Source organism: Nannobrachium achirus (assembly GCF_963921795.1).
Source record: "Nannobrachium achirus genome assembly, chromosome: 7".
In the NCBI taxonomy this organism is placed as follows: Eukaryota; Metazoa; Chordata; class Actinopteri; order Myctophiformes; family Myctophidae; genus Nannobrachium; species Nannobrachium achirus.
Window position 1 is genome coordinate 71,930,396 of NC_137816.1, and position 11,690 is coordinate 71,942,085.

At 42.5% G+C, this 11,690-nt stretch overlaps 1 protein-coding gene across 1 annotated transcript; it reads left to right on the forward strand.

The window, feature by feature from the left end:
* Positions 1-587: 587 nt before the first annotated feature.
* LOC308288409 (dynein axonemal heavy chain 14-like) lies at positions 588-11,386 on the forward strand. Its single transcript, XM_080729844.1, has 5 exons — positions 588-1,299; positions 6,050-6,172; positions 8,605-8,729; positions 9,337-9,830; positions 10,851-11,386. Exons 1-3 carry the CDS (start codon positions 1,105-1,107, stop codon positions 8,695-8,697), a joined length of 411 nt encoding a protein of 136 aa, XP_080585970.1. The 5' UTR covers positions 588-1,104; the 3' UTR covers positions 8,698-8,729; positions 9,337-9,830; positions 10,851-11,386.
* The last annotated feature ends 304 nt before the right edge of the window (positions 11,387-11,690 follow it).

Here is an 11,690-nt window from a genome sequence, read left to right on the forward strand (position 1 = left end):
ATTTTTTCTCAAAAAACTGTCGTTAAAGTGCGACCCGTGATAACGGTCAAAAATGCTCCAAAACGCCACTAATTAGTCGAAATGGCTGACTTCCTGTTTGGTTTCTGATTGGCTGCTGGCCTTGTGACGTGGGTAGAGCTGCGAGGGCCTGGTCATCGCTGCTTGCAGCTTTAATTCATTAATCGTCCATGACCTTAATTGGGGCCTATTTCGCCAAACAGGAAGTGCCCCTCACCAAACAGGAAGTGACCCTTGATCTCGTGAACCGTTTGTCATACAGACACGCGGGTTGCGTCAAATGAAATAACGCTAATGCTAACACCAACCGCTACTCAAGGTTGCACAGACTTAGCGAGCTGCAGGCACACTTAAAATTTCTTAGAAATTTTCTCTTCTAGTTATTTTTTATATCTACAATTCTACATGTCTGTGTCTATTTAGAATGAACACAACAACGACAGGATACTAAAATGATTTCTCATCCATCTTTCTTTACAATTTTCTGTTATTCCTTGGTCTTTTATGAGATATCCATTATTTGAAGGTCAGCAATGCTACTTTATAGATTATAGCTTTTTAATTGAATGGAAAATGAATGTTTCATTAAACGTATGTATCAGATCACAGCGAAACGCATCGAATCGTATCGAATCCAATCGAATCGCATAAAATTCCACAAAATCGAAATCGTATCGAAATTGCACCGAATCGAATCGAATCGTTCTGTATGTAAGATGTATCGTCTTTGAATCGAATCGCAGGCCATGTATCGGATACGAATCGAATCGCCTTGTAAGGGATGGATACACACCCCTAAAGGATAGGTATTGGAAATTGGAAATACTCAAGTAAAGTACAAATACCTCAAAATTGTACAGTACTTAAGTAAACGTGTTTAGTTACTTTCCACCACTGTAGCTAAGTACTGTCCATCTTCACCTTGGCCACTTGTCATGCAGTATCCAAGATTCTTATAGCATCAAACTGTCACTTCGGACCACATGTTGCCCTTTCTATAATTTAAATGCCACATTTCTTTCCGTTACTCCTCTCTTAGGAGAACACATCTGGATAGTCCTAGATGGCCCAGTAGACTCCATATGGATGGAGAATCTGAACTCTGTGTTGGACGACAACAGAACGCTGACGCTGGCCAACGCAGACCGCATACCCATGGCTCCCAACTGTAAGGTGGTGTTCCAACCGTACAACATCGACAACGCCTCGCCCGCCACCGTTTCACACAACGGCATGGTGTTCATGATCTCCTCCGTGCTCAACTGGAGCCCCATACTGGAGGTATATACAGGGGCGTAACAAGGGAGGGGGGAAAGTGGGACTGAGTTACTAGGGCCCAAGGTGGAGGGGCCTTAACTATTTTATACTTTAACTATCAAAAAATAGCAGATACACAAGCTCACAGCGCGGTACCGAGTGCAGCGCTGTGAGCTTGTGTATCTGCTTGTGTATCTGCACTTGTAGATCAGCTATGTTTTAAAACTCGTGAAAATGTGTGCAAATCTTTGAAAATATGTATTTTTTTAAGCAAACATTTGTACTCAAACTTTGCTTCTGGGGGGTCCCTGGAACTAAATATATTCGCAGCGTGCCACGCTGTGAGCTTGTATATCTGCTATTTTTCAATAGTTAAAGCTCAAAATGATGCGTAACAATGTGTTCCCAGTATAAATGGGTTAAACCCCCTCCCTCTATGAAGGACATTCATGGGGTGAATGTCGCAGTGAATCCTTGTACCCAGGGCCCAGAATTTGGTGCGACACCCCTGGGTTTATAGTCAAATGATTAATTATTCAGCGGCTGTAATATGCACACGAATCAAAACACTCGCTCTGTGCTTCAGCGCCTCCAGTCTGGAGATCTATAGTACGGTACAGATCCTGCCTCACCTCCACCGTAATTCTAATCATTTTCACTATCACTATTTCCTCATTGTCGGGTGGAAACCTTTTATCTCCAAGTTTCAAATGTGTACGTTCTTTCGCGAAGTAAAGCCCTGCTTCATCATACAAGGCCGTCGCACAAAATTAGTGAAAACAGCAGATCTACAAGCACACAACGCCTCGCACCGCGAGGTCGCATGTCACCCTGAGGTGTCTTACTAGTTTGCTATACTGGTTCGTTGAGCCAAATCCCTTTGCAACTGTTAATTATCTTTTTAAAAGGCAACAAGCAGCTAGAGATACAGTTGCTTTGACAGCACATTTGAACACCCACTTTTATGGATACAGTACATGCGCATGTGCACACACACTGAGCCCACGTGTGTGCCAAACACCAACATACATATTGCTGGACACCCACATGCTCACTGGGTTGGTATTTTTTTGAAAAGTCGTGAAAATGTGTGCATTTTTAAAGCAAACTTTTGTAACTCACATTCTGATTCTGGGGGGTCCCTGGAACAACATATTTTGAGATGAGGGTCCGTGGCCAAATACATATCTTTTTGGGGGTCCTTCACATGAAAAAGTTTGAGCACCACTGACATAGAAACATAGGTTTTTCAATGAACCTTAGAAGGATTTGAAATATTCAAAGACACATTTTCACGTTCTACAAGCTTGCACCGCGGCACAGAGCTGTGAGCTTGTATATCTGCTATTTTTCAATAGTTAAAGCACAACATAATGCGACACCCTTGGTAGGCTGATAAGTAATCTCTGAGTACTCTGTTCAATGGTCAGACATAATGCACAGACACATCTTTTGAACATTTGAGTTCAAAGGAGTAACTCACCCAAAAGACTACTATTAATCACTACTAAGACTACTAACCCTAACCCTATGACCTATTCCATCCGTCACAGCTTGCCAATGTGGACAAAGTGCTCATTGACATTTGATTTGAATATGCATAACATACTAGTTCTGTCCTGCGAAATATGCCATATAGTTGTTGTGCTGGTGAGTTATCCAGCAGTGATGTTACTAGGTTTTCAATGTAATGGGTCCCGGGACCCACAGGTGGTCATTCAAATGGGTCCCAGGAAAGTTTTATGAGTCCTCAATACAATGTTTTCGAGCGCTGTTAGCTTGTAGATCGGCTATTTTCAAAATGTTTGCCTATTTCTTATATTTATTTTACAATTTGGCTAATGTTTGAACTGTTTTGAACTACTAAAACTACTAAAACATGTGCCCCTAATGAATTCGGGCGCGCAAAATGGCGTCGGACGTCGGTGGAATCAAAACATTGACGTTTCTATCGCCTGTTTAAGACTTTCTACGTGGATTTTATTTGTGTTAAGTAGGATGCTTTCACCCATGAACAATGGTGGTGTATGTGGAATTTTAAAATGTTTTTCTTTTACCGCAACCCGGTAAATTATTTTAACATGGACTCCAATGGAGGCGCATCCCCGGGACCCCAGGACCATGACATGAATGAGTCCCTGGGTGACTTGAATGAGTTTTTGATGCGGGATGCGCACGTAATGACATCACTGGGTCTTATACGTATGCAACAGCATTGGCGGCTCAGCACGGGCACTTCCTCGCGGCTCGGATGTGCCTTAAAGGCCTCAAGGCCAAGACTGTCTTGTCATTTAAAAAGTCAGTTTGTAGAATCGTGCACATACCCAGGATGTTGATTGAACCAAAACAACTGGCAAGGACATGTTGTGTCTTGAAAAGAGAATGAAGCCTGCACTCAGTAATATCCTTTCAAAAGTTTATTTGATCGCTAATGTAGGCTTATTTGCAGGTTTTCATTTTTGTTTCATCAAACAAGGCTGTCGCACAAAAGTAGTGAAAACAGCAAATCTACAAGCACACAACACCTCACGGTGCGAGGCGTTGTGTGCTTGTAGATCGTCTGTTTTCACTAGTTTAAATCATTTTTAAAATGATAAATGCAAAACGAGTGGTTTTGGACATACAAGATTTTCACCCGACAACGACGATATCTGAACTGTCGCTGGAGTAGCAGGAACGCCACCGTCGCCCCCTGCAATGTTGTGGCCCTCGGCTTGGTACCCTAGACATGATTCAATGTTGTGGCCCTCGGCTTGGTACCCTAGACATAATTCAATGTTGTGGCCCTCGGCTTGGTACCCTAGACATGATTCAATGTTGTGGCCCTCGGCTTGGTACCCTAGACATGATTCAATGTTGTGGCCCTCGGCTTGGTACCCTAGACATGATTCAATGTTGTGGCCCTCGGCTTGGTACCCTAGACATGATTCAATGTTGTGGCTCTCGGCTTGGTACCCTAGACATGATTCAATGTTGTGGCCCTCGGCTTACCCTAGACATGATTCAATGTTGTGGCCCTCGGCTTGGTACCCTAGACATGATTCAATGTTGTGGCCCTCGGCTTGGTACCCTAGACATGATTCAATGTTGTGGCTCTCGGCTTGGTACCCTAGACATAATTCAATGTTGTGGCCCTCGGCTTGGTACCCTAGACATGATTCAATGGTGTGGCCCTCGGCTTGGTACCCTAGACATAATTCAATGTTGTGGCCCTTGGCTTGGTACCCTAGACATAATTCAATGTTGTGGCCCTTGGCTTGGTACCCTAGACATAATTCAATGTTGTGGCTCTCGGCTTGGTACCCTAACATAATTTGGCCCTTGGGGAAAACTAATTGGGGAACCCTGGTCTAATGCATACATGGGCCCGGATGCGGCCCCCACCTTCACTTAATGGGGCCAAAGGTTAATATTGGAGTACTGATATATTATTGATTTCAGTTGTTACAATTCTAAACATGGAAAAATGACCGGCTTTAATTACTTCAGTCTATATTAGTAGCTAAATGACTAGTATTAAAATGATATTGTATTTTTTTTTTATATCCAATGTATTTGTATTTAACACTGTTACTGAACAAACACTCTATAGCAATGATTACTGTCACAATATAGAGCTATTTAACACTGTTACTGAACAAACACTCTGTAGCAATGATTACTGTCACAGTATAGAGCTATTTAACACTGTTACTGAACAAACACTCTATAGCAATGATTACTGTCACAATATAGAGCTATTTAACACTGTTACTGAACACTCTATAGCAATGATTACTGTCACAATATAGAGCTATTTAACACTGTTACTGAACAAACACTCTATAGCAATGATTACTGTCACAATATAGAGCTATTTAACACTGTTACTGAACAAACACTCTATAGCAATGATTACTGTCACAGTATAGAGCTATTTAACACTGTTACTGAACAAACACTCTATAGCAATGATTACTGTCACAATATAGAGCTATTTAACACTGTTACTAAACAAACACTCTATAGCAATGATTACTGTCACAATATAGAGCTATTTAACACTGTTACTGAACAAACACTCTATAGCAATGATTACTGTCACAATATAGAGCTATTTAACACTGTTACTAAACAAACACTCTATAGCAATGATTACTGTCACAATATAGAGCTATTTAACACTGTTACTAAACACACACTATAGCAATGATTACTGTCACAATATAGAGCTGTTTAACACTGTTACTAAACACACACTCTATAGCAATGCTTACTGTCACAATATAGAGCTATTTAACACTGTTACTGAACACTATAGCAATGATTACTGTCACAATATAGAGCTATTTAACACTGTTACTGAACACTCTATAGCAATGATTACTGTCACAATATAGAGCTATTTAACACTGTTACTGAACAAACACTATAGCAATGATTACTGTCACAATATAGAGCTATTTAACACTGTTACTAAACACTCTATAGCAATGATTACTGTCACAATATAGAGCTATTTAACACTTTTACTGAACACTCTATAGCAATGATTACTGTCACAATATAGAGCTATTTAACACTGTTACTGAACAAACACTCTATAGCAATGATTACTGTCACAATATAGAGCTATTTAACACTGTTACTAAACAAACACTCTATAGCAATGATTACTGTCACAATATAGAGCTATTTAACACTGTTACTGAACAAACACTCTATAGCAATGATTACTGTTGTGTTGATATGTGTCATATTGTCATCTTACCTGTTTTAATTTCTCTTTTTTTAGGTCACCTTTCTTTGTACAAACACAACCTGTACGTACAGACAGACAGACAGAATGCCTCTGTTCTTCAGAAAGAGGAAACCCAGTGAAGATGCCAAGAAGAGACTGGAATATCAACTGCATATGGTGAGCAACACACACACACACACACACACACACACACACACACACACACACACACACACACACACACACACACACACACACACACACACACACACACACACACACACACTGATGACATCCTGGACATCTCAGCATGTGAACTATCAGAGGTTAGAGAACAGCGACCCCTAGTGGTCCTCACAGGTCACACACCTAAGGCAGGGGTTTTCAAAGTGGGTGACGGGGCACCCTGGGGTGCTGTGACGGCAGTCCAGGAGTGCCGCGAGATAATTTGATTTTATTTGGACAATAACATCTCGTCACTGTCAGGCAGAAACCTCATATCTCCAAGTTTCAAATGTGTACGTCTTTTGGTAAAGCAAAGCCCTGCTTCATCATTCAAGACTGTTGCAAAAAACTAGTGAAAACAGCAGATCTCAGAACAAACACACAACGCCTCACGATGCCAGGCGTTGTGTGCTTGTAGATCTGCTGTTTTCACTAGTTTAGTACATTTTATAGATGATAAATACAAAACGAACAGTTTTGGACAAGGTTTCCACCCGACAACGACGATATGCTATAAATATAAGGTGCTGGGAGTGAAATTTATAATGTAGGGGTGCCTCGGATTACAAAAATACTTATGGGGTGCCCTGAGACAAAAAAGTTTGGGAACCCCTGCACTAGGGGCCCACATAACAAGCCCATTCCCAAGATGCACCGCAAACTGTCATGGCCAGATGTGACTTATGGGGGCTAGTAGTGTTACTGTGAATAGAAATAAAGAAATTGGCAGCTTATTGTGTCGAAAAAGACACATTTAGCCACTTGTACGCATGCTCCCAACCACTGAAATGAACATAATTAAAATCACTAAAACGATAGAAAGCAGTAAATGAAAACATTTTAACTTAATTCATCTTTTCTTTTCTCTAATTACAATCTGAGTCTTATGCACACCTGATTAAATCTTAGCGATGGGTGCTTAGGAAGGGGTCAACATAATTTCAGACATGCCCAAAATGTACATAGCTACGCTGTCTCTCTGCGTTCTATGATCCTATAGTTTACTGAGACGCTACGCTGTCTCTCTGCGTTCTATGATCCTATAGTTTACTGAGACGCTACGCTGTCTCTCTGCGTTCTATGATCCTATAGTTTACTGAGACGCTACGCTGTCTCTCTGCGTTCTATGATCCTATAGTTTACTGAGACGCTACGCTGTCTCTCTGCGTTCTATGATCCTATAGTTTACTGAGACGCTACGCTGTCTCTCTGCGTTCTATGATCCTATAGTTTACTGAGACGCTACGCTGTCTCTCTGCGTTCTATGATCCTATAGTTTACTGAGACGCTATGCTGTCTCTGTGCGTTCTATGATCCTATAGTTTACTGAGACGCTACGCTGTCTCTCTGCGTTCTATGATCCTATAGTTTACTGAGACGCTAAGTTGTCTCTCTGCGTTCTATGATCCTATAGTTTACTGAGACGCTAAGTTGTCTCTCTGCGTTCTATGATCCTATAGTTTACTGAGACGCTAAGTTGTCTCTCTGCGTTCTATGATCCTATAGTTTACTGAGACGCTACGCTGTCTCTCTGCGTTCTATGATCCTATAGTTTACTGAGACGCTACGCTGTCTCTCTGCGTTCTATGATCCTATAGTTTACTGAGACGCTACGCTGTCTCTCTGCGTTCTACGATCCTATAGTTTACTGAGACGCTAAGTTGTCTCTCTGCGTTCTATGATCCTATAGTTTACTGAGACGCTAAGTTGTCTCTCTGCGTTCTATGATCCTATAGTTTACTGAGACGCTAAGTTGTCTCTCTGCGTTCTATGATCCTATAGTTTACTGAGACGCTACGCTGTCTCTCTGCGCTCTATGATCCTATAGTTTACTGAGACGCTACGCTGTCTCTCTGCGTTCTATGATCCTATAGTTTACTGAGACGCTAAGTTGTCTCTCTGCATTCTATGATCCTATAGTTTAGTGAGACGCTACGCTGTCTCTCTGCGTTCTATGATCCTATAGTTTACTGAGACGCTACGCTCTCTCTGTGTGAAACAGTGCTGTATGCATGCTGTGGTTCTGTTCACTGTGTGAAACATTGCTGTACGCATGCTGTGGTTCTGTTCTGCTGCTCACTGTGTGCACTCTTGTGACGTTGTTTTAGGCAGAAACAGATTTTCACAGTAAATGGTCACCCGCCCGTGTTTAGTCGAGCACCGTCCGTCCCCGCACCCGCACATTTATAATAGTATATTCCGCCCGTTTCCCCCCGTCAAACACGGGTACGGGCCCGACCCGTTGCAGGACTCGCACTGTGTGTGTGTGTGTGTGTGTGTGTGTGTCTCTTTCTGTCTGTCTGTAACGATTAACATTAATGAGATCAATATAAAAGGTTTAAAACGTTTCCCAATTGTCTGACTGTCGTTCGTTGCCCTCTTAGACTGTGAATCTCCGTTCCTGTTGGCTGAAGGTGGCGCCCCCTGTGAGAAGCAGTGTGCACTGCAGGGACGCCAGGAGCTGTGTGCTGATGTGAAGGAGTGTACTCCTGGCTGCTACTGCCCACAGGTACACTCATTTTCCTCATATCCTGTTTCTTTCCCCTCCCTCCTGTCATCCTTCCATCACTGTTGTATTCCTCCCTGCCTCCCCTAGAAAGGAGGGAGGACAGAGAAAGGAGGATGAAGTACAGATGAATAAGAATATTCATCTGTACTTCATCCCCCTTTCTCTGTCCTCCCTCCTTTCTAGGGCTGTCACAATTATTACATAATCGTCTAATCGTGATTATTTGACATTATCGCAATTATTTTGTCATAATCGTCATAATCGTGAATGTTGAAAAATGTCAGAAATAGTGGAAATAGCAGATCTACAAGCTCACAACGCGTCGCATCGCGACGCGTTGTGAGCTTGTAGATCGGCTATTTCCACTATTTTTTAAGTAGTAAGTTGTCAAATATGTCAGTAATGTATTTGTATATTTAGGTTATGTGTCATATCTACCATGTACAACTTCAAAGCCTAAAAGCCAAACAGAAATGTAATTATCAACAACAAAAACACAATTAAATCGTTAATCGCCAAGACAATTAATCGTCGTGTAAAATGTCATATCGTGACAGCCCTACTCCTTTCCTCTCTGTCTTCTCTCATGTCTTCCCCTCTCCTCCAGATCCTGCTCCAGAGGAGGTGACTCTCTACCCCAGCAACCATCGGCTCCGTCCCCACCACTAGCCTCATCTGTAATAACCTCCTCATCTAACCCTAACCCTAACCCTAACCCTGCTCTAGAGGAGGTGACTCTCTACCCCAGCAACCATCGGCTCCGTCCCCACCACTAGCCTCATCTGTAATAACCTCCTCATCTAACCCTAACCCTAACCCTAACCCTAACCCTGCTCTAGAGGAGGTGACTCTCTACCCCAGCAACCATCGGCTCCGTCCCCACCACTAGCCTCATCTGTAATAACCTCCTCATCTAACCCTAAACCTAACCCTAACCCTAACCCAACCATCGGCTCCGTCCCCACCACTAGCCTCATCTGTAATAACCTCCTCATCTAACCCTAACCCTAACCCTAACCCTGCTCCAGAGGAGGTGACTCTCGACCCCAGCAACCATCGGCTCCGTCCCCACCACTAGCCTCATCTGTGCCAAGGCTGAATGTAAGTGTTGATTATGCTGCCAGGAATATCATTGTTTTATAGGTACAATGTGGCTCAAAGCACTCGTTAGCCCATGATATAGAACATTTTCAATGGAGACAGGTTTCATGCAGGACAGGTCCTGGAAATCCTTGGATATGCTTACATTTCAGCGTGTGGTTTTGGAGGTCAGGGATCTGCTTGTTGAACTAGAATTTAAATATTTCAATATTAAGCTGTGTTGCTTGTCGTTTTCTTTAGCATAAGAAAGACTGTTTTGCATTTCTGTCTAATACATTATTCAATCAGTCAATGTTTGATTGATTGATTGAAGAATTTATTAGAAGTTTGCAATAGAAAAAAGTACAGTTTCATGACAGTACAAATCACTGGTACAAGGTCAACTAAAAGGAGATCCTAGAAAGCCGAGGCTTATTTCCACAGGAACCACACTTTAAGTATCTCATATAACATTGAAAGACAGACGGATAGAACATAGTACTTTATCTAGGATAATATCAGTTTCAAAAGCATAACATCAAATACAAAGGCAGAAAAAAGAATAATAAAAAAGGGGGGGGGGGGCATGGGGGCTTAGTCTATTTACAAGTCACGGGTAGCAGCTGTCTGAAGGTGACTTTTCATACCAATTTTGAAGGAGGTTAGGGATTTGCTCTCCTTTAGGGCTTGAGGAAGGGCGTTCCACATGTTGATGGTGTAGCAGGAGAACGAGTTAGAGCCTTGTTTAGTGTTAAATCTACGTTGATGATGATTCGTGGAGCTGCCTCTGGTGTTGTGGTCGTGAACATCCTTGACCTTTAAGAAGTAGTTTGTCAGGTACATGGGAATCTTGGAGGTGTAGTGTATCTTGTACACCAGGCCCATTGCAAGATGCTGTACTCTGTCAGCTACTTTGAGCCATCCCACGCTTTCGTGTACTACGCATATGTACTATGCTATAATCACGACCCACCCATGAGTCAAACATTGTGTACATTTACTCTCTCTCTCTCTCTCGCTCTCTCCCTCTCTCTCGCCCAGGGTGTGTATGGAGAGGGAGAGAACACAGGTCAGAGTTGGAGGAAGAAGTTCGAACTCTGAAGAAAGTCAACAAAGATCTTTACGACTTTTCTACACAGCTGTTGACGAAACCACCCGATCTACTATGAATCCCTGCATTCCATGAGGAGAAACTACTTTTGGCCCAGGGAATGGCAACGCTTTTCTATTGGCTGTCCTCAGCCACAGCCCGACCAGCGCTTCCAGACGTTACAGACCCAAACTGCAGGAATTGCTCCTTTATCTCCATCGAATGCGCAACGCTTCTCCATTGGCTGTTCTCACGGGAACCCCGCCCCCTCTTTCAGACCGGCTAGTGGGGTTTCCATGGCAACGTGGCTAAAAATTAAAACATTTCAACATTACGGTGGTTTTGGCATTATAATAAATGCATTCTATTTATAATATTTAAAGCACATTGTATTTTATTTTATTCTACCTTCCTTCAATGAATGTATATGGTTTGTTGCCGCATTTATTTATTTATTCATGTATTTATTTTGTGCTGTGCATTGTTCACCTCTGGAGTGAGTGTGAAAATGTAGTGGCCCTCTCCATCAAAGTTGCCCACCCCTGGTCTAATGCTTCATTGACGCCCTGCTACAGTTACCGCACGCACGCACGCACGCACGCACGCACGCACGCACGCACGCACGCACGCACGCACGCACACACACACTCACTATCACATTGCATGTGTATACCATTCCTGTTTCTTCCTCTGTTCTGCATTCCCTTCTTCTAGAAGTGGAAGCAGAGTAGTGGAGCATTCAGTGGGCTTTTAAGTAGTAGTGTATCGATTGCATTCTTTTAATCTGTTCA

What these genes read in the sequence shown, in the direction of transcription:
- LOC308288409 (XM_080729844.1), top strand. Translation starts at nt 1,105, where the DNA reads ATGGAGAATCTGAACTCTGTGTTGGACGACAACAGAACGCTGACGCTG. An exon ending in ACTGGAGCCCCATACTGGAG is followed by an intron (nt 1,300 to 6,049) that starts GTATATACAGGG and finishes CTCTTTTTTTAG; the next exon opens with GTCACCTTTCTTTGTACAAA. An exon ending in TGGAATATCAACTGCATATG is followed by an intron (nt 6,173 to 8,604) that starts GTGAGCAACACA and finishes TTGCCCTCTTAG; the next exon opens with ACTGTGAATCTCCGTTCCTG.